General features: G+C 42.8%; 1 protein-coding gene across 7 annotated transcripts in view; it reads right to left on the bottom strand.

Moving 5' to 3' along the window:
• The window catches only part of MAST2 (microtubule associated serine/threonine kinase 2), a 252,812-nt gene that overhangs the window by 14,890 nt on the left and 214,360 nt on the right, over positions 1 to 23,562 (bottom strand). For 6 of the 7 annotated variants that reach the window (XM_049879167.1, XM_049879169.1, XM_049879170.1 and 3 more), the window contains exons 6-12: positions 19,630 to 19,705; positions 17,178 to 17,198; positions 15,093 to 15,171; positions 12,726 to 12,880; positions 10,547 to 10,622; positions 4,692 to 4,901; positions 128 to 229 (exon numbers count right to left, since the gene is read on the bottom strand). In XM_049879167.1, the coding sequence (XP_049735124.1) occupies positions 128 to 229; positions 4,692 to 4,901; positions 10,547 to 10,622; positions 12,726 to 12,880; positions 15,093 to 15,171; positions 17,178 to 17,198; positions 19,630 to 19,705 (719 nt within the window). The remainder of the gene's footprint in view (positions 1 to 127; positions 230 to 4,691; positions 4,902 to 10,546; positions 10,623 to 12,725; positions 12,881 to 15,092; positions 15,172 to 17,177; positions 17,199 to 19,629; positions 19,706 to 23,562) is intronic. The other variant, XM_049879168.1, reaches the window with a different exon arrangement.

Genomic DNA, 23,562 nt, shown 5'->3' with positions numbered 1-23,562 from the left:
CTTTAAATAAGGACTTCAGCAGCAGAAATGGCAGTGGGTGCCACTACAGTTTTGTTGTTGGCAGGATGCTTTCTCTACTGCCCCCTGCTCCCACCCCACCCCACTAACCCTCCCGGAGCCCACTCACCAGGCATTCCAGGAGACGAGCTGGGCGGGCAATAACAATCATCAGCTTTTTCACCAGCTGTATCACAAAAGCCACCTCTGAGCTCTCTGAGCGTTCATGGGCCTGCAAAGAAGACCAAGGTCACTTAAGCAATCCACTGGCCCAGTGTGTTTGGGCTGAGCAGGACTGGGCTGGGCAGAGCTGAGTACAGGGGATACAATTTGATGGTACAGAGAGCTCTGCAAAGCAAAGGACTCGGAGAAGGCCAGGTAGGCTGTGAGGGGGTGAACCGTTTGTGCTTTAGAACACTACATGCCACCCAGGAGCATCACAAAGATACACAACTTTCCCTGCTCTGCCATCCAACAAGCTTCACTTATCCCCCCAAGCCCCAGCGCAAGAGGCAACTCTCAAGGAACCTTCACTGATGTGATGTTCACTTTCTACCCCAGACTGTCAGGCATAGAAGGACCTCACAGCAGGGGCGTGATGTGACTGGGTGGGTATCTGAGAAAGGTCACTCTGGCTACAGTACGGAGGGTGCACTAAAGGCGGCAAGGCCAAAAGCAGGAACCCAACAATAGGCTGTTGCAATAATTCAGATGAAAAAGGCGTAAGTCAAGGCACTAAGAATGGAGAGAAATGGACAGACTTGGGCCATTTCAGAGGCAGATGACTAAGCAGACCGGAGGGGTGGAAGAAGCAGGAATTGAAGGTAACTCCAACATCAATTTTAGGGAAACAGTGAAGCCATCACTGTTTAGGTGAGGATATGCAAAGAACATATTACATTTGGTTTTAAAGAGTAGATGGAGGGAAAAGATACATTCTGTAGAGTGTGGACTTGTGGAATGTGAGGTACCTATAGGGTATTTTCTTGAGTATTTGTTCAGCCCAAGAGGCCTTCTCTTTTCCCTGATACCTGCTCTGGCTTCCAGGAGCCACATTTTTATTATGTGGCTGTAGCCTTCCCTTTCATTCCCAATAGCTGAATGGTGTGGGTCAAAATTGGGTTTATCAGATTCTCCTTCCTAGAAGTTAAAAATGGGTGGGAAGACAACTGTTAATATCAGAGTGGCTAGAATTTTATCGCCTACTCTTGGATAAAATGAGATGGCCATATCTACCACAAAAGTAGAGAAAAAGAAGCCCAGAGAAAATGAGAGATAAGAGGAAGGAATACTTTCTGGGCTTCCCACAGGTTTGGCTTATAGTTCTGGACCTTTCTTATAGGCCTAGTTATATTCATTTCTTTAGTTCTCATCATTAGTTTCCCTTTATTGCTTAACAGAAACCCTGGTAGTGTAGTGGTTAAGAGCTATGGCTGATTACCAAAAGGTCAGCAGTTCAAATTCACCAGGTGCTCCTTGGAAACTGTATGGGGCAGTTCTACTCTGTCCTATCGGGTCGCTATGAGTTGGAATTGACTCCACTGCAACTGGTTTGATTTTTTGTTTTTTTACTGCTTAACTACTCCAAGGTAGATTTCTACTACTTGCATCCAAAGAATATTAACAACGTGGGAAGTCAAAGTGGAGGAGTGCAGTAAGCAGCTGGGTGCACTGATCTGGAGGCAGCCAGATGTGGGCGTCCTCTGCATACACACGGTAACTGAAGACATGCAGCAGAGGAAGCTGCCCAGGGAGACACGGGGAAAGGAGATCAGCCACTCAGGATGGTGCCAAGCATTTAAGACACAGGCAGCAAGACACGAGAGAACAATGTCATAACAAAAAGGGAAAAAAAATTCAGGAGGAGGTAATAATCATGTAAAGTTCCATAGAGAGGTAAAGAAAGGTGAGGACTGAAAGAGGCCATATGATTTGGCAACTGGCCAGTGAGTTCCTTGGTGACTTTTGCTTGGATGGTTTTGAGTGGAATGATGAAAAGAAAAACTACAAGGCAGAAGACTGAGTAGTGAATAGGTTATAAGGGAAAAAAAATAGCAAATGAGGACCCTTAAAAAAATTGGTTATGAAATAAAGAGAAAGGCTGGGGAGCTAGTGAAATCTTACTTATTAAGACTTAGCTCAAATGTCACCAACTCTGTAAAGCCTCATCTAAGTCCCCTGCTCCTAACAAACACACACACAAAGTATTTACTTCATTTTCTATGTTTCCTCACACCACTGGTACTATCATGTTATTTTATAATTAGTTTCCTGTTTCTACAGCCCACAGTAGGGCCTTGTGAGAAGACAGGCTATATCTCTCCTCTTTTTTATTTCCCTCGCATGGTAAGCCTAACATAGTGCTTCTTACATAGCAGTTGTCAGTCAGTGTTGACAAAGTATTTGAAAATGTATGACCTTAGGCCCTGGAACAAACACACCTAGGTTTGGGTTCTAGCTCTGCTACCTAAGAGATGAGTCGCTTGGGTTAGTTACTTAGATTCTTGAAGCTTTAGTTTCCTCATCTGTAAGTTTTGGGAATAATAATTGTAGCTTCCTTACAGGATTTTTGCGAAGATTAAATTAGATGAATTAAATGAGATACTACAGTGTCTAGCATGTATTGTTTATGACATGTTAGTGATTATTATTTTAAATGCAAATCTGATCATGCCATTTTCCAACTTAAAAGCACTCAATGATTCCCCACTGCCTTCATGATAAAATCTAAGCTCCTTACAAGGTCCTTCATGATGCATGACTTGACTCCCGGTCTAACCCTTCAAATCTATCTACCAACTTTCTCCTGCAGGCATCCTTCACTCTAGTCATGCCAAACTATTTCATCTACAATTCCTGGCATGTATCAAGTTCCTCTACACCTCTGAGAGGTGAACTCCTACCCACTCCTTAAGACTCAACCTTCCCTCAACTCCCTATGCAACATTAGCACGGCCTCCTGTGCCCAGGATCTACCTCTGTTTAGTGCTCATCAGTCACCCTGTACTGTAATAAATGAAGCAAGATAATTCAGATAAAGCATTCAGTATTGCGTCTGACACACAGTACACTTCAATGACGGAAAGCTGCTATTTTTATTATGTGTGGATGGGTCTGTGACACAAGTCAATGGCATATTCGTTTAGACAGAGCTTTTGATGTAGTATTTTTTTCTGCATTCTCAGAGCCTAGTGCCTTAGGGAACAGATGCACAGACTGGTTCCAAATTGGCGCCCTTCCTACCGCACCAAACATTTACTTCAGGGTTTTGAGCAAGGCTCTGATTTCAGCATCGTAGAAGAAAATTAATCTTAGGTGTAAAGGAACCTTGGAAGCCACTCCACATTTATCTTATTAATCTTTTACCTGATGTGGCAATCCTGGTTCCTAAATGTTTTGGGGGCATTCTGATCCATTGTGGGAAAACTGTTAGAAAGTTATTCTTGAATAACTGCCAGTAATTATCACCAACTTTGGCTTTCTAAATCATATTTCTACAACGTTTGAATTTAAGTATTGCTTTTGAAGTCAGAAAAAAAATTTTTTTTGTACAAGGAATTTTTTTTAAACTTTTTTTTTTCCCACCTATTAAATAAAATTCCTTCTCCCTCTAACTTCTGCCCACTGGGTAGTTATGCCTTTTAGGGCTCCAAAGAACAATCTGCCACCATTATTTGACAGCAATAATCATGACCATCTTTAGTCATCCTTTCTCTAGGTTCAACTTTTTCCTAAAATTATTTTTAATTCCTCGATCATCCCAATTTCTTGACTAACATATTGAAGTCCTGTTTGATCATGAGCCCTGAGTTCTCAGCTCAGCTGGTATTACTTTAGAGAGAGGTCGTGGGTCTGGAGATAACAAGGGATTCTAGACCAGGAAACACCCTGGTGACAGGGAGAGCTGAGGTGAGGTAGACAAGTTCCCCCCACACTGCCCCCCTGAACTATTCTAATGGTGTAAAATAGGGCAACTGTGATCTAAGTGGGAAGGTACTTGATCACCTTATTGGAGTGGCTGACAACGAAGTGAGCACCAGGGCATAAGGAGTGGTTAAGAACTCAATATATGTTTTGGTCTTAGCCATCTCTGGATTACCTTTGGCCTCCCAGAGTCTTTTCACGCTGAGGGGGATCAGGCCTCTAAACACATAAGTCCCCCCTCCGCCCCGCACAAGAGAACTTCTCACCATGCAAATGGAATGTCAGCAAACAGATAACCCATAGTATAAGCCTCAGGTCTACTTTTCCTTGGCTGAAAAGAAAGCCTAAAAGCTCAGCTTAAATCAATATTTCTACTAGGAGAGAGCCCACCACAGCTAATGGGGCCATTTTTTGCCTTTAGGTTACAAATCTCCTAGTTAAATACTTACGAATACTAACAATGTTAGAGCTGCAGGCAGGGTAATAAAAGCCTGGATTAGGAAAGAAAGGATCCACAGAGTTGATGTCCTTTGGTATCAGCCAAGGTGGGACACAGGCTGAGGAGGAATCTATGTCCATCACATTTGAGAGTGGGCCCTGCATACCAGCAAGGAAATCTGCAGGGAGTTTAGGGCCTGGCAGAGCCACCCTAGTGGTGGGAAACAGAGTAGGAAGGCTGGGAACCCTGCTAATGCCTTGATCTCAGTTTGGGACTAGTAATCCTTTACCACGTGGAGATTTCATCAGAGCAACGGGTACGGGACACTCACATCTTGCAGAAGTTTCTCTAAATTCTCTTGAAGTTCATAGAAGTAGTGTGATGTAATGAGGCCACTCCGAGATTTATCCAGGCAGTCTCGAGCCATCTCAATCACCTGATGATGAATAAAGCTCAAGGCTCCATCTGCCAAGGGCAACACACTGTCTGGAATGTTGGAGGAAATAAATTCTGCTAGACGTTCTTCCATTTGTGCTGTGGCCTGAGAATAAAAGCAAGAAAAGTGACACTTCCCTTCTAGTCCTAGCTTAATTGGAGCTAAGCCTGAAGGACCTGGTAACAGCATAAGGATGGGCTCCATGTGACCTGGCTTCCTGATGCTGCACTTGGGGAAGCTAATGACTGAAGAGAGAAAAAGATCACCTTCAAATCAAATTAAAATGCCTTAGCATATATTCAAGGCCCTCCATCAGGCCGTGTCCATCTCCCTTCACTTCCTGCAGGGCATGTTCTCTTGCCCTCACGACACTGAAGTATTTCCTGTTCGCCCCCTGTACTATGCTGTTTCATGCCTCTTTCTTTCTGCTGTTCCCTGTGTGTAGCTTGTACTCTGCCAAGCCTGCCTGGCAAACTCCTACTCCTCCTAATTTCAGTTCAACCATCATCTCTCTTCTGGGAAGACTTTGATTCTTCTGGGCAAACTAGGCTTTCCTTTCCTCTGAGCTCTCACTTGACCTTTCAACAGTACTTAATGTAGGGACATTGCTTGTTTCTCAGCCGTTCTCTTGAGGGCAACTTCTTCAAGCCAGAGAGTTTTATTTATCTAGGATTCTCTTAATCCTAGGACTCAACTGAACTAAGCAGATGCTCCTATTTACTAAAGGTGCAAACCTGCCTGGCCATGGACCTCGAGTTGAGATGGCGTTGTGGATAGGAATATGTCACTGGCCTGGATCCCTAGCAGAGCTGAATGGAGGTTCTGGCTCAGAGCCTACTGAGGACGTAACTTTGTAAAACCCTGTGAAAATGACAAATATGTATCAGTGAACATTTTTCTGGCTGCACACCTAGGACTCATATCTTTGCCACCAGTTAGCAATTTCTGATTTCCAGGGTATATTTAGGAGAATGTATACATATATATGGTGTAATGTGTGTATAGGGGGAGGGAAGGGTGGAAAGGAGAGGGGAAGGGATCTTAAGGCATCTTCTCTGACAATTCACTTTACGTGAATAACTGGAAACGTGCATAAAACACAAACCTACAATGCCAGAATGATAATACAGTACCTACACACAACAAAGAGGAAGAAATATGTGAGATACATTTCTAAACACTACACACTCCTGAGAGGAGCCCCGGTGGTACAACAGTTAAGCACTTGGCTACTAAACAAAAGGTTGGCAGTTTGAACTCACCCAGTGGCTCCTCAGGAGAAAGACTTGGCAGTCTGCTTCCTTGAAGATTACAGCCTAAACTCTATGGTGCAGTCCTACTCTGTCACGTGGGGTTGCTAAAAACAACAACAAAAAAACTAAACCTGCTGCTGTCGAGCCGATTCTGACTCATACCGACCCTACAGGACAGAGTAGAACTGCCCCATAGAGTTTCCAAGGAGTGCCTGGTGCATCTGAACTGCTGACCTTTTGGTTAGCAGCCATAGCACTTCGCCACCACGCCACCAGGGTTGCTATAAGTTAAAAAAGTCAACTCGACAACACACATCAACAACACACCTCTGAACTTCTCTGTAAAAGGCCAAGTACAACAAGATTATTACAAGCTGTTTGTTCTATTCCCCTTTCTCACTTTTACTCTTTAGTGTTTACTACAAGGCTAGAAAGTACAGCCCACAGGGCACAGGGTCGGCAGAGAAATAACAGCTAACACTTACTGAGTGTTTACTATGTGCTGGGCACAGCAAGAAATGCTTAACGCTCATTAATCTTCGCAAACTCCCTATAATACAGACACTGTTATCATTCCTGTTTAGAGAGGAGGCAAATGAAGTTCAGAGAAATTAAATAATCTGTCCAGGGTCATAGAGCTAATAAATAGTAGAAGTGGATTTGAGTCCAGTCTGGCTCCAGAATATGTGCTCTCTCTTATTACTATGCTTCACGGTGTAGGTCCAGAAGGAAAAGCACAAGGGCTTCACCCTCTTTTCCTAGGCTACCCATGTGTGTAAGGGCAGTTCAGGAAGGCCAGGTCACAGTGTATAGGTATCGGATGCTAAAAAGAAATGCCAATGGGAAACAAGGTCCTAGTTTCATAGATCAGTTGCCATTGAGTTGATTCTGACTCATGGCAAACCTCATGTGTTACAGACTAGAACTGCTCCATGGGGTTTTCTTGGCTATAATCGTTATGGAATCAGATCACCAGGCCTTTCTTCTGTGGGATTGCTGGGTCAGTCTGAACTGCCAACCTTTAGGTTAGTAGTTGAGTGCAAACCATTTGTGCCACCCAGGGACCCTAGTTTCACATGTTGTTGTTAGCTACCGTTGAGTTGATTCTGCCTCATGGCAACCCCAAATGTGCAGAATAGACCTGCTCCATAGGGTTTTCAAATCTTGTCTTCTGAGGCACCGCTGGATAGGTTCAAACCATTAACCTTTTGGTGACTGCTTAACCATTTCTGCCACCCAGTGGTGGGCTTTGTCCCTGCTTCCTGGGAGGCAGTCTCTAAATCCTTGGAATTTCCCCTAATCATTAAGAGTATCTGTGTAATACATATTTGGTCCCTTAGACAACATCTGAGAGCTTGTTTTTTAATTTTATTTTGTTGTTGAGAATAGATACAGCAAAACATATACCGGTTCAATAGTTTGTACAGGTACAATTCAGTGACACTGATCACATTCTTTGACTTGTACAACCATTGTCATCCTTTTCCGAGTTGTTCCTCCCCCATTAACATAAACTTACTGCCCCCTAAGGTTCCTAGCTAATCATTTGAGTTGCTGTTGTCACTCCGATCCCATATAGCTAGTTCTTAAAAGAGCATAATGCTCAAGGCAGATATTTTATTAGTTAAGCTCAACTATTATTTGATTTTAAGAACAAAGTATCAGGGATATTTTTGGTTTAAGGCTTAAAGATTATCTCAGGGCAATAGTTTCAGGGGTTCATCCAGCCCTCTTGATCCAGAAATCTGGAGTCCATGAAAATTTGAAATTCTGTTCTGCATTTTCCGCTTTTGATCAGCATTCTTCTATAGGCTGTTTGATCAAAACGTTCAGTAATGTAGGCAGGCACCATCCAGTTCTGGTTCATAGCAAAAGAGGCAGTTGTTCATGGAGGCAATTAGCCACATATTTCATATCCTCCTCCTCCTATTCCTGACTCTCCTTCCTCTGTTGCTCTGGATGAACACAGACCAACTGTTGTGCCTTGGATGGCCGCTTGCAATTTTTTAAGACCTCAGGCGCTCCGCAACGAACTAGGAGGGAGAACAGAAGCACTAATCGTATTATTAGGCCAATTAACTGCGATGTCCCATGAAACCATGACCCTAAACCTCCAAAGTGAGGAACCAAATCCCATGAGGCTTTTGGTTCTAAGCTGCCTTAAAAAAAAAAAAATTTTTTTTTTTTTTAATTTTTGGTTGTGGTCGTAGATGTATCTAGTATACAACTTTTGCCAGTTCAACTCTTTACAGATGTTCAACTTATTGATAGCAATTAAAATAATCTGCTGTGCAATACTACCCTTAAATCAACGTAATTTTTCCATCACCATTAACCCCCTCCCCATCCCACTCCCTCTTGCCTCTGGTAACAACTAATAAACTCTGGTCTCTATACAACTGCTTTTTCTTATCTTTTTATATAAGTGAGGTCATACAATATTTGTCCTTTTGTGATTAACTTATTTCACTCAGTATACATCTTCAAGATCCATCCATATGGTAGCCTGTACCAGGACTTCATTTCTCTTACTGGCTGAGTAGTATTCCATTGCATATATGTACCACATTTTGTATATCCATTTCAACTGGTGATGGGCACTTAGGTTTCTTCCCAACTTTTGACTGTTGTGAATGGTGCTGCAATGAACAAGTATACAAGTCTGTTTGAGCCTCTGCTTTGAAGTATTTTGGGTCATATGGTAGTTCTATTTTTAGTTTTTTGAGGAACTGCCATGCTGTTTTTAACAGCTATACCATTCTGCATTCCCACCAGCAACGGATAAGGGTTCCAGTTTCCCCACATCCTTGCCAACATTTGTTATTTTCTGTGTTTTTTAATCTTAGCCATCAGGGTGGGAGCGAAATGGTATCTCAATGTCATTTTGATTTGCATCTCTCTGATGGCTAATGACGCTGAGCATCTTTTCATGTGTTTGGTGGCCATTTGAATGTCTTCTTTGGTGAAATGTCTATTCAAGTCTTTTGCCCGTTTTATGACTGGGTTGTCTTTTTGTTGTTAAGTTGTCAGAGTTTTAGATATATTTTGATTATTTAATTCTTACCAGATACATAGTTTCTGAAGATATTCCCCCACTTAGTAGTCTGTATATTCACTTTTTTGGTAAAGTCTTTTGATGAACCAAAGTTTTTAATTTTTATGAGGCCCCATTTATTCATTTTGTCTTTTGCTGTTTGTGTTTATTATTAGATAATCCACTGTTAAAAGCTAGGCCCAACAACGTTGCCCCTGCATTTTCTTCTAAGAATTTTATGGTTTTCTAATGGTTTATTTTAATTAGATCACTCAGGATAGGGGTTAGCCATACCAGAAAGGCTAACCACATGAATTCAGGATTGGAGCTTTGAGCCATGTGATACTGCATCAAAGTTTACATATTGTCTGAGGTAGCTTTCCTAGTACAAGAGCAGAGCTGGGAGGGGAAGGGGCTGGAGATTGAGTTCAATCATGTGACCAATGATTCAATCAATCATGCCTACATACTGAAGTCTCAATAAAAATTCTGGATGCTAAGGCTTGGTGAGCTTCCCTAACAGTATTCTCACATACCAATGTGCCAGGAGGGGGACACGTTCTGATTCCACTGGCGGAGGTTAACGGAAGCTTCTCAGCTGGGACCCTCCCAGACCTCACCCAATGCACCTTCCTCTTTGGCTGATTCTGATTTGTATCTTTTTGCTGTGATAAAGCTATAATTTTAAGTATAACACTTTCAGTGAGTTCTGAGTCATTCTGGTAAATTATTGAATTGGAGGGGGGAGTGGGAACTCCAAAATTTGTAGCCAGTTGGTCAGAAGTAAGGGTGGTCTGGGAACACCCAAACTTGTGGTTGAGCAGACTTGGAAGTCCAGAGGGCTGTGCCTTTATCCTGTGACGTTCAGCCTAACACCTGGTAGTTGGTGTCAGAAGTCACTTGCAATAGCCAATCCACAGAGTTGTGAAGGCTATTTCTCAGCTATCTCAGGATAGCAATCTACCTTCTTCCCTCTGCATTTTCTAGCTTGAAAACACAAATCTAAATGTTAGTAAGCAACTCTGAGGTCTTGGTCCGGTAATGAGGTGTTATTTAAGAACTCTGTATCAAATGAAGGTGCTATCAGAGGGTCAATCTTGCTCTGGAGGACCCTGACTCAGGGATCCTGATGTGCAGTTAGAAACAAGGTTTCTTTCCCTTTCATACATGATGGGACACCTATTTAACATTTCTCTCTAGACACCCCTTTCTCCAGGGAGTGGAAAAACAGAGGCTCTGTAAGCACAATCCCCAAACTTACAGCCCTCTTCTGCCTTCCTCTTCTTAGGCAGAGCCTGGAAGCCCTGTGCTTGTACCTTCCTCCTCTGGGTACCTTTCTACTCTTCTGCTTGATTAGCTCTGCAGGCAGCACTTTATCCCCTCACCCCCAGCATCCTCCCATTGGGGTTGGTTGCAGTCAGCCATCCTCAGAAGAGACACTGGTCTTTTAAACAGGTCCTTACCTTGGGGAATCTTTCTTTGTACACATGATTCATCATTATTATTTCACTGTCAAAAGAAACTGGGGACCGTCCAGGACTAAATAAGAAAGAAATAATTGTGTTACTTTTGTGCTACGGAACCGTCAAGTAGAAACATGACCATCCCCAGAGACCCTCCCTCCCGCTGCCTTCAGTACCCCATATACTTCCAACTTAATGAGTGCTGAGTTCCAGAGCCTTGCCAGGGTACCTTGTTCAGTTCAAAATGGTACCATGTGGAGCTAGGTTACTTTCTCTCTCCTGCAAGAAGCTTGGCTTTCACAAAGACCTCTGCCAGAGACTGCAAAGGCCTAGAAAGGAGGAAACCTATTCCCGAGCCCATGGGTGGCTTTCCTAGGATAACCTCCCTAGGACAGGACTCTGTTCTCGTAGCTTTTGCCAGTGGGGCTGGGTATAACCCAACATGTTCTATGAATCAAATTAAACCACCACCAAAGCAACCAAAGCAAAACTCTATACACCTGTATCTTTCTACAGACAAACTGCAGCCAGTGGGGCTCTGACCTAGGGGATAAATGAGTCCAATTCAGCCTTGTGTGAATTATAAGCCTGAGTTATCTATAGAAGTACATGGTATGTTTTTTAGCCTTAATTTATTATTTTCCCTCAAAATCTAAATTTCCCCTCTGGCCCATGTGTGGTTATATTCCATTAAAGGATTTCAAAGCTTGAGCAACACATTCGAATGGCTGTTTGGGTTCTGCTTAGTTTGGTGCTCCTGACGTGATTCCAGCTGGGCTGGATTCAGAACTGTTCCTCCCTGCCTTTCCTCTCTGGAACAATGCATCACCAAGTACCTAAGAGGAATGCAGCAGGGATTTCCCTGAACGCCAGTGTAGTCTTCTCAATCTCAAATGGCCTAAAAGGTAACCTTTACTCTGTGTGGGTTGCTGAGGCCACCAGGATTCAGGTGTTCCTCTATAGGAGGGAAAGACAAGGCACTGGGGATGCACGGCCACTCATCTGTATTCTTGATCCTTTATACTGAACTCCCAGTCATCTTCATTAAGCTCTGAACTTGAACCGGTCTTTGTGGTCTGGCCCTGACACTACAGTGCCATCATCACCTGAGGGGATTCTTTCTGGGAGGCCTGCTCCTCTGGGAACTCACCCTGCACATGTTAGCCCATTCATTACTTTCCAGGGACCCTGGAAAGCTGAGCTCAGTCATTAAAGCCATGATCATTTGAATCTCTGTCCCCTTTCTTAACCTTGGATTTTGGCATAGATTAACCAGCAAATGCCAAAGAAAATAACCAATTAATACAAGAAATTCACAGATAAATTAGCTGTTTGGGTTTGTTTGCTTTGATGAAGGTGAGCCCAGGCGATTCAGGGAAGTGAGCTAGATTCCAATGGGGATTTAATTTTGAAATGGTCTTCCCTGAGTCAGCCTCTTGTGTCTTCGGCAGCCAACTTTTTTGGCTGGCTTGGCTCATACACCCTGGGCCTATAGGCCAGGTTCTGCAGCTCAGGTAACCATCAGGGTTGATGTTATTACTATTTTCCTTTTACTGAATGGAGTCTAAAGAATATCTCTACTATTAACTACTTTTAAAAGGAAAAAGAGAGGAACTGCTTGACCACATCCTCAGAGACCTCTTGGAGTAGTGAGTTGAGCTGTATCCAAAGCCAGAAAGGCCTTGAGCTTCACTGGACTTGGCTCACTTGAACTGTGCCAATGTATTATGCCAGGGGTTGGCCAACTATGGGCTACGGGCCAAATCTAGTCTGTTGCCTATTTTTGTAAATGTGGTTGTTGTGTGCCGATAAGTCAATTCTGACTCACAGCAACTCTCCAGGACAGAGTAGAACTACCCTATAAGGTTTCCTAGGCTTAATCCTTATGGGAGCAGATCATCAGGTTTTTTCTCCTGTGGAGCTGCTGGTGGATTTGAACCACCGACTTTTTTGGTTAGCAGCCGAGTGCTTAACCACTGCGTCAAAGTTTACATGTTGTCTAAGATTGCTCTTATACTATAAGAGCAGGGTTGAATAGCTGTGACAGAGCCTGTATGGCCTGCAAAGTATAAAAAACTTACTAGGTGGCCCTTTACAGAGCCAGTTTGCTGACTCCTGTGCTATGCAAACAAGCTGAGATCCACAGGGACTGGGAGACTGGGCAGAAGGCACTCCTCACCTGAGGCTGCGGGAGCGGGGCCGCATGGCTGGGGACTGCCGTCCCTCCTCATCTGGTACACTCTCTGTGCTGAAATGCTTCGTCAAAAAGTGCAGCTCATCGGCTGTAGGCTGAAAGGGTAACTGGTGTAGCTTCTCCTGTGAGGAGCATGAAGACTATGGAGGAAAACATTAACAAACAGCATTAAAGGCCTGCCTAAGAACAGTTCGTGAAAAGAGAAGAATTGCGAATGGTGAGGGGTTTCCTAATCAGTGTTCAAAAATAAACCCAAAGGACAGTCTTCTTTCCCTTGCTCTCTTTTGCCTTGACTGTTTATCTGTAGCCCTTCGGAAGCCTCTGATCTGAGGAAGTCAAAGCATTTGAGTTCTTCAGGAGCCTTACAGGGAGTTGGGCCCAGATCTTTATGAGGTATGAGGAATTGATACTACCTAGGAGCCTCTTTAGGTGGCAAAACGCATTTTTGTCTACATAGATCCTTTGCCCTCAATGAAGCTTTTGGCTAGTTGGAATGGTGAGTAATTAATAAATCATGTTTTCCAGCTCAGGAAATGTTCTAGGTATTTTCAGCCTGCAAATGATATCTCCCCTTAAGTTTTCCCTTCCACAAACCTTGGAAGAGCCATCCCAGTGTTGGCTCAGCAATGTTCTCTTTTGGATGCTATCCAGAGAAGAACTGGTTTTGCTGAGGCTCTGATGGCTGTGCCCAGACTCTGGGGATACCAGTAGGCCAGGAAACCGAACAGGGAAGAAAATTTCTTTTAAATCTGGATTCTAAAGATTATGCTTGACCTGAAAACAATTATGAATTCTAAATAGGGCCCAATGATAAGATTCCTGGCAATAGCCCACTACCAATCACAGTAGACCAGGGTAGTGGTAGCTTGTGGTACTACAGGCGTCCCACAGATGCAGCTATCTCTGTGGCCCCATTTGGCTCCGGAGTCAGAAGATTGCCCTTCACTTGACACCCTGGCTGAGAGAGTGGGCAAGTCTAACACCATCAGCCCACTTCCCATTCACCAACTGATCAAGCATCTGGGATTTCATGTCAAAATTCATTTAGAGTCAAGGCTGCAGCACACCATGAGAACTCTGATGTAAGCCTGAATACCATGTGAGAAGCTAGCATTTCTCTGGCTAAGAGTGCAAGCTTTTCTCATAGAAAACTATAATATATGAAGCTGTAAAGGGCTGGAGGGAGGTCTCCACGGGGTTCTGTCTGGGACGCATTTCATAAATGATTTGAATGAACCTACAGAAAGGATCTTTACCCAACTGCAGCTAACATGAAGCTGGAGGCCAGTGTAAATCATGGTGGGCAATAAGCTGCAGCAATGAATTAAGTCTCTTAAAATTAGGCTGAACAGGAATAACTCTAAGACTCTTCCTGTGGAACCAAAAACAAAACAAAACAAAAAAACACCTGTTTGAATAAAGGGTTATGGGAAGAGGAAAAGATCAAGGGAAAGACCTGAAGCTTAACAGTTGCCAAAAGACCAGTGAGATCTTTGGATTAATTTAGGAGTCATGTCTAGGTCAAGGGAGGAAGGCATACTCCTTTCCCTGCCTGGGGTTCATGAATATGGACAAAGTGGAAGAAGTGGGGAAGGGGTCATCCGGGCCGTAGCCTGTGTTCTTGCACAGCTGCAAAGCCTAAAACATTTGCTATTTGGTTTACTATCTGCCCTTTTACAGGAAAAGTTAGCCAACCCTGTCATCCTGGCTTCAATAAAATGTTGCTCAATGAGGAAGACTCATTTTAGGTTAAGTGAGCACAGTAACAATTTGGACATCCACTGTGCTTTAGGCTAAAACTCTCCCTAAAAGAAACATACCTAGGAGTTTTAGAAACAGGCCTAGCCTTTTTGCTGATTCACACCAAACTAGAATTTCAAGTAATAATCACTCTTTCCTTTTTTCAAAGAAATAAGCGGCAGAACTGGGGGGTGGGGGGAAAGAATCTACCAGGACTTTGGGGCATGGACAGGCCACCTTCTCTTGGATGCAGTTCTGGAAATACGATTGGGGGAAGTAAGAAAACCACACTTAAAGCCCCCATATCTGGGCTTCATTGGCAAAAAGCAAAAGTCCCCCTTCAATCTCGTCTCTCACTCCACTAGGTATAACTGACTCCCAGAGAAAGTGCTGGTTATCTTTTCCAAAAGCATTTAATGGGTCTGGCTATGGCTGCTAAGGGTCACAGCACTCTGCCCCACTCAGTCTTGTCTCCAACCAATCTCTTTGAGTCTGGCTCTTAGGAGGAAATGTTGAGAACCACTTTGCAACACTGTAAGGGTAGGGATCAAAAACCCACACTAAAGTACTTCCTCTGGGTGAAGGGGTGTGGCTACAGATTTAGCTACTTACTGAGACCGTGGAGCTAGGAGTGTTGGTTCCATACCCTGAAGAAGGTAAAGATGCCAAAGACCAGCGCCGTCCATCAGTCCTTTGTAAGAAAAGAATATCAGACAGTTTCTACAGGATCCCATCCTGGGCCCAGAACCTCTTTCCTTCATCATTTTTTGGCAGTTGGTTAACTGGTAGGCTTCTCCTTCTATCAAAATAGTACTGCTGCATCTACTGTATGCTCTCACATCTCTCTCCTACATGGGGGCCACTGTTGTGTGCCTTCCACTGCAAGGACAGGCATTTCTGACTATAAAGGGGTCCATGACTTTGAGTAAGAACATCTATGTACAATTCTGTGGTTCTGGAATAATTGCTTTTATACTCTCCATCACTTTCAGAGAAGCAATAGCAGAGGACTCCAATTAAAGGCGTCGTTACAAGAAGGGAATTGCCACTGAAATGCAACTATTCCCTTTTTAAAAGACTCCATGTGAAGGACGCTTTGGCCCTTCCCAGGCCACTGGGCTGACAACCAGGAAGAAGTGGACCACCAACTGGGTCTGAACTGAGCATGAATTCATTGATGGCAAGTAGTTAAAGGTTGACTAGGATCCATTTAAAAAAAGAAAAAAAAAAAAAACAACCAGTCGCCACCAAGGCAATTCCAAATCATGGTGACCCCATGTGTGCAGAGTAGAACTGCTCCATAGGGTTTTCAAGGCTGTGATCTTTCAGAAGTACATTGCCAGGCCTTTCTTCCAAGGCACCTCTGGGTGGCTCTGAACTGCCAACCTTTCAGTTAGTAGTTGAGTGCTTAACCATTTGCATCACCCAGAAAACCATCTTTGAGAATGTTTTCCAAAGAGTGACAGTAACCTTACAAAAGAGGAGGATGTGGTATGTGGGGCCTTAGGGGTGGCCCGCTGCTGCTCTTGAGAGGATGTTCCCCAAAGCTCATCAAAGAACCACAGCCACTGGCTTTGTTGTAGAGGAGAAAGATCAAGTAGGTATCTGAATGGTTTGAAGCTTTTATAATACAAACACGTAATTTCTTGCCTGGACTGTGAGATGTGGTGCAACAAAAAAATTTCTCATGGAGCTTGGGGGTATATCCTGCTCTAGTTAAAGTTGGAGAAAAATGCCCGTGCTGCTTGTCACAGAACCTTAAAACATCAGCAGTGGAGGACCTTTAGAATTAAGTTCAATACGCTCAATTTACATAAGACACTGAGACCCAGAGATTTAGGTGATTTGTTCAACGCTTCACAGCTATGTGTGTATGGGGTGAGGGGGATGGGAGAGGAGGAAGAAAAAGGAGGAATAATCTTGCTAAGGGCTTCTCCTTTTGAAGCACTCCTTTTCACCTCCACCAACACCCAGCACCCTTCCCTCCTATTTTCTATAAGGGGAGAGCCCAGGGTTCCATGCTGCATGCATTTGACTCAAACTTCATGCTACCCAGGCAGCCAGCACATGTCAATTATAGCTCTAGCTCTGCTGGAACCCAGTCTCTGAGGCAAAACACCCCGGAGGGTGCTCAAACATAATGCTCTCTCTGAACTCTTTGCGGGGTCCTGGGAGCTCTACACAAGAAAGTATGCCAATACCAGGAAAACAGAGCTCCGCTGGGATGGAATCAGTTTAATTTGGGGATGGATTTCCCAAACACCTGTCGAATGACTTTTTCACAGGCAAGTTTTCCTTCCTTTAGATAGAAATGGAAACCAATTGCATGGCAGACATTTCTCCGTATACTGACAAGCAGAGGGCCACTGAGGAAGAAATGCTACCATATGATGCTTTTACTTCCTCTGCCTGGTCACCTCACTAGGTAACTTTTTCTTAAGCCAGAAGCTGGGAAACTATTCAGCAGTTGGAACTATTAAGCAATTCCTGCTTCCAAGGATGTAAGCTCTGAGCCTCAGTTCCAGCAGGCAGTGGGTGACCCTTTAGGATCTCTGTTAGATATGGAAGGCCCACCGTTCATACCCACAGTCAGAGAATCAACACAACCAGCTCTCACCAAGCACAAAATCACAAACCCTATTGTCTGGCCATGCATAGCAGTTTCTCAGCCCCTATCCCCATCACACCCCCTATTACCTGTCTGCTCTGTGGCCATGGCTGTAGCGAAAAGATGTACAATATAGTGAGAACCAAAGGAAACCAGCGAGAGTGATCTGTTTGATCACTGACATTAGCCTAGCTTGGTGAAGGTAAACCTTCAGTTTAGAAATGTGTGGAAGTCTGAAGTGAATTTTTAGGATGGATGGGTCTATTCTTAGTGTTTTATTTTATCCGTCTTTTGTATGATATTCCAAACTAATGTGATTCGCTAAGGCTCAAGCCTGAGGCCACTAACCTAGGGACGAACAGTTCCTGAGTACCCTGGGAGCCACAGATCAGTTTGGGTCCCAGTGGTAATACCAGTCCCAAAGCCCCCCTAGTTGGTTCTATTCCTGAAGCCTAGGGAATGAAGCAGACCCAAGAGCATCCCATGAAATATGCTATCCCCTTTGGCTGGAACGCTCTGTACACCAGTTCTCCCACTCCCAACTAGGCAGGCTCCTTCTCAACTTTCAGGCCTCAGCTTAAAAGTCAATCTTTCAGAAAGGCCTTATATGACCATCCTGTGTGGATTCTCCATCCCCACTCCCTTCCTATTCTTTCATGCAGCATTATGTTCTTTCCCTTCACGGTGCTTATCAGAGTTTATAACTACATATTTGTTTGTTTACTTGCTCATTTATTTCTATCTCCCCTACCACTCATTCAATTAACAAACACTGATTGAGTGCTTATTATATACAAGAAGACACAGCTTTCAACAGATGAAGGGTATCTCTACTAAAGGTGTTTTGATTCTGGTTGGAGGAAGACAGAAAACAAGCAAATATGAAAATACTAAGTGACACTTTGAAATAAAATAGATGACTTGATAGAAAATGACTAAGGGCTCCTTTAGAATGTGCACTAAGGGAAGGCCTCTCAGAGAAGTTGACATTTAAGATGAGACATGAATACAAGAATGAGTTAACTAAGTGAAGATTTGAGGGGACAGCAATCCTTACAGAGGGAACAATAAACACACAGACTCTACCAGACTATAAGCTTCAAGAAAGTAGGGACTATGTCTACTTTGTTACAACTATAAAATTAAATACCCAGCATAGTGGATACTCAATAAATATTTATTGGATGAATGGGAAATGACTCAATGCCACTTAAAGGGATCTAGGAACAGATCCTGTTGTCCCAGCTCAGTCCTCATCTGAGGTTAAAATTCATAGCCCAGGCTGGAAGTCTGGGATAAGTAAGCTTTTCCATCTGGGCTGGAAAAAAAAAAAGCATCACTCCAGCGTATTTTTATCCTGTATATGATTCTATCTGGATCCTTGGTTAACTAATGGAAGTTATACTGGTTAGGAGAGATGAGTCCACAGAACAAGTCTAGATGAAATTTGTTTTCAATAAAGCAGTTGGGTCAGGTAGCAGCACCCAAGTCAGGCACCAAACATCTCCCAGCCTGTCCGTGTCCTTTTCACCTACACAGAATCCTACACAGAAGATGGATTTCTTCTAGGTTGTCATTTGAATAATGAGCTAATGATTTTTCCAGGAGTCTTTTCTTTTTCTGTTATGTATTTAGCAGAACAATCTTTTAAAAAAAAATTAGTCTAAGTATAGAAATTGCTCTGGCCTCATGCTGTATTACATTTCCTATCATTTAAAGGTTCTAAATCTTGAGCCATGATCTTTCTGGATGTTTCAATACCACAGATTGACTCTAACCAAAAAAACTTAAAAAATAAAATCAAAGGACCTAAACTCAGCCAACAAAGAATCTTCTCAAATGTTCTGAAAAGTAAACCATTTGTGTTTGGGTGTTGGTATGTGGTTTCCATCTCAGCTTAGCGCCTGTCCAGAGGTGAGGTGATACCCTGGCAATGGGCTGAGCTATCAGGAGTGCTACCATGTGCCAGAGATGGGTTTGTGTCATTTTTGGGGAGGGGAGAAATGGAAAGAGACAAGCATGGCTCTGTATGTACCAAATTGTTCTATATTCACAGAAGACCCTGTAGTCCACTGATGCCCAGACACGGGCCATCTCAGTTCCTGACAGACTAATCTGCAGAGCCAAGAAAAGGAGCATCTAAGGTCCCTTTAGCCCCATAGAAATAGATGAGTCAGAGGATCAATAGTATAATTTTGGGTCCTCCTGGGAGCAGAAACCATTTTTTCACTGATCACCCCATTAAGAGTATAATGTTTTGAAACACACCCTGAGGGTACCAGGAACTTGTGCTGAGGATTATAAAAGTAAATCTACCTCTAATATCCACTCTCCTATGACTCAAACACAAATACCTATAGCATCTAGAAAGCAGACTTCAACAAGATGATTATGGCTTCGGAAAGGAAAGCAAGGAAGGTATTTTGATGGCTAGTAGCCCAAGGTTAACACACCTGGAGGAGCAGTGACTCAAAAGAAGAAGATGACATTCATACAAGCGTCGCACATGTTAATCACAAAGGAGGTTTTCTATCAACTTACCTACGGGCAGGAACAAAGGAAAAGTGAGCGGGTGCATTTGGAGAGAAATTCCGGGGGCTGTCTGAAGGACTGTTACCTGTGTATGGGAAAAGCAACAGAAACTCTCAGTGAGGTTTGCTTCTGAGAACTATGAGCACCTTTAGGGAAGAAATCTTCCCCTAGCACTGGCACTTAGCATATGTGGCTGTTTTTTCCAGGGCCACCTTCTGTTTAAACATATTCTCTCTGCAAATGTTTGGCGGCCCAGAAATTTTCTCCCTTGTTCCCAAGTTGCTTGTAACAACCCATGCCTTTCAAAAAATCCATTCTAGGTCCAGCAGCAGCTTGTCTATTTCGTGCCCTTCTAGGAATATTTTAGACTCCAATCTGCCTAAACAAGTTAATCTGACTTTCCAAGGGCATGAAGAACTCATTCAGTGCAGATGGCTTTAGGAAAGGCACAGACAAGTGCACAAACATTTCTCAAAGGGCAATGGGATTCCTGGTCCAAAAGCCTCTTGCACATTTACCTCTGCACACTGCATCCAAGAGGCTAAACAAGAAATATATGTGCTTTAAGGAGAAACAGGCTCTCAGGTGAGGACTCAGAATATAGTGTCCCTTAAAATAGTCCATACTTAGGCCCCCAAGTCTGCAAAGTACACCCAACCGTCTCACAGTAGAGGAATGACCTCTATCTCTTTATTTGCTTCATGAGCCCCTATAGCTTGCTTACTTAAAGCTCAGAAGCTTTGAACAAAACTGTGTGCTTATCACTGCACTAGTCACAACAGTTGTTGAACCCAGGTCTGCCATACTTCTCTCTCGTCTATCTTCCAGCTGGGGGCTTGTACTGGGGAGTCCTTAGTTCACATAAGCTATCAATGTCTCTCTACTCAAAAGGTCATGTCAAGTAAGCATCATACGCCATGATGTACTGACCCCATCCCCTCCTGTGCTCACCTCTGTGAACTAACACTGGCTAGGAAGGATTGCAGCTACCCAGGGGCCTGGTAGTTTAGTTTGTACGGTTTTCTCTTGGATTTTTTTTTCCCCGAAGAGGGTATGGACGCTCCAAAGTGCCATGAAGTTACCCTTTTGTTTCTCATCATCTCTAACTTAAAGGGACTAGACAGCATTTAATGTCTTCTGTACTGATCTAGGAAAAACCAGCCTCTCAGTCAGTGCCCCCACTACCCTATGCAGTGCTCTGTACCAACTACATAAAGGTATTCTCTTTGAGTGAATGAATGTTTATATCCTATAAACTCTAAAGCAACCACCAAATAACAGTTATAGTTTATAAGCAAATAAGAAACATAAAACGGAATAATAAAAAATACTCAATTTGGGAATAGATAGTGGTGACGGTTGTACAACATGATGAACATAATGAATGCTACTGAAATGTACATGTAAAAAATGCTGGAAGTGGCAGATGCTTTGGTATATATATATATATATATATATATATATATATATATATATATATATATTTTTACCACAATTAAAAAAATTCTTAAATACTCAACATAAAAGAAAACAGAAAAAAGGAAAGGGAAAAAAATCCAATGAGACAATAAGAAAACAAATAAGATGGTAGATTTAAACCAAACCATATCAACAACCATATTAAATATAAATGATCTAAATGCCCCAGTTAAAAGCAGAGATTGTCAGGTTGGTAAAAAAGACTTGCAAGAAAGGAAAAAAAAAAAAAAAAAGACCCTACAACCAATAATGAATAATTTTCTGAAAAAGAAAGCATCAGGTGCATGGATGGTTTCACTGATGAATTCTACCAAACACTTAAAGAAGAATTGATACCAATTCTTTACAATCTCCTCCTGGTGAATCCCAGGGAAAAAAGCAGTCTGAGATAAGAATATTATGAACATATGACACAACCACACTGAAGGGGGTGGGGGGGAAGTGCTGACCTACGTAACTTTGAAAATGAATGAAATCTGTAAGATTAAAGGGAAAAGGAACTGCTCTTAAGTACTGAACTCAAGCTGATAATGTTGTTTCCCGTGGGGGTATGAGTTAACAATTCTGATTGAACACTTAAGTACATACACAGTGGATGATGGGAACTGGGTTTCTTACCACTGGAGTGGAAACTTACAGACCAGCAAGAGGAGGAGGCTAGAATGATCCATGTGTTAATGGATTAGAGTTGGAGACATCAGTAAGAACTCATGTTTAATTTAATATACATACAGTTACATGTAGAAATAACTATACCAAACCAAGCGGTACAACCAGAATGCTCCTTAGAAGCAAGGATGGCAAGACTACATCTCATATACTTTGGACATGTTATCAGGAGGGATGAGTCCCTGGAGAAGGACATCATGCTTGCTAAAGTAGAGGGTCAGCGGAAAAGAAGAAGATCCTCAACAAGATGGACTGACACAGTGGCCGCAACAATGGGCTCAAGCACAGCAATGATTGTGATGATGGCAAAGGACCGGGCAGTATTTCATTCTGTTGTGCATGGGGTTGCTATGAATCGGAACCAACTTAAGGGCACCTATCAACTCACAGCAACATAACAAACCAAAACCAAACCCATTGCTGTCAAGTCGATTCCGACCCATAGCGACCCTACAGAACAGAGCAGAACCATCCCATTGAGTTTCCAAGGAGTGCCTGGTAGATTCAAACTGCAGACCTTTTGGTTAGCAGCCGTAGCACTTAAGCACTATGCCACCAGGGTAGATGTGTGTATATACACTGGTTAGCACATACACTAGTACTGTATTTCTTTGCTCTGTTAGATAAGAGAGCCTAAATGAAACAATACCCCAATAGCAACAAGCACACCTAACACCCAGATATTGGTTTCTAATACCATTCTCCAAGATAATACAATGAATCAGGGCTCCTTAGAGAAATGGCTCATTCTAGGACTAGGGCAGTAAACATATAAGATGGGCCTGGGGCATCTTGCAGTGCCAGAAAGTAAGGAAGTGCTCAAAGAAAAAATAAATAAATAAATAAAACAAACAACAATAACAACAAAAAATTGAGGGGGTATTTCAAAAGGATACCAAATTGTTTTAGTGAGCCAACTGAAAGATGTCTCAATGGCCAAATCTGCAACAGCTGGAGGAAAAAAAAGAGTATTATTGGATGTTATGGATTGAACTGTATCCCCCCAAAATATGTAGTGTAAATCCTAACCCCTATAGTTGTAGATGCAACCCATTTGGGCATAGGGCTTTCTTTGTTATGATGAGGCCCTAACAATGTAGAGTGTGTCTTAAACCATTCACTTTTGAGATATAAGAAGAGAAGATTAGGCTAAGAAGCGAACCAGTGCAAAGGGAGGGGAAGATACATGCCACATAAAGGAATCCAGGAACAGAAGCTGAAAAGGGACAAAGACCTCCTGCCAAAGCTGACAGAAAATGCCTTCCCCTAAAGTCAGTGCCCTGAATTCAGGCCTTCAGCTTCCTAAACTATGAGAAAATAAATTTCTGTTCATTAAAACCACCCATTTGTGGTATTTTTGTTATAGCAGCAATAATAAAAAACTAAGACACTGGATGTCTTGGTTCAATATTCGAGATATTTTGAAATAGTTTTGCTGAAGTTCAAGGTATTTTGCTGATGATCATTCAAAAGCGGTTCCAGCAGTATTTCAACAGGGAACGGCCAGAAGTTCAGGCCAGATTCAGAAGAGGATGTGGAACTAGGGATACCACTGCTGATGTCAGATGGATTCTGGCTGAAAGCAGGGGATACCAGAAGGGTGTTTACCTGTTTTTATTGGCTATGCAAAGGCATTCTACTGTGTGGATCATAACAAATTATGGATAACATTGTGAAGAATGGGAATTCCCGAACACTTAATTGTGCTCATGAGGAAACTGTACATAAATCAAGAGGCAGATGTTCAGACAGAACAAGGGGATACTGAGTGGTTTAAACTCAGGAAAGGTGTGC

Source organism: Elephas maximus, chromosome 3, assembly GCF_024166365.1.
Source record: "Elephas maximus indicus isolate mEleMax1 chromosome 3, mEleMax1 primary haplotype, whole genome shotgun sequence".
Taxonomy (NCBI): Eukaryota; Metazoa; Chordata; class Mammalia; order Proboscidea; family Elephantidae; genus Elephas; species Elephas maximus.
The sequence above is the reverse complement of the archived record's forward strand: the minus strand, read 5'-3'. Positions and strand labels throughout refer to the sequence as shown.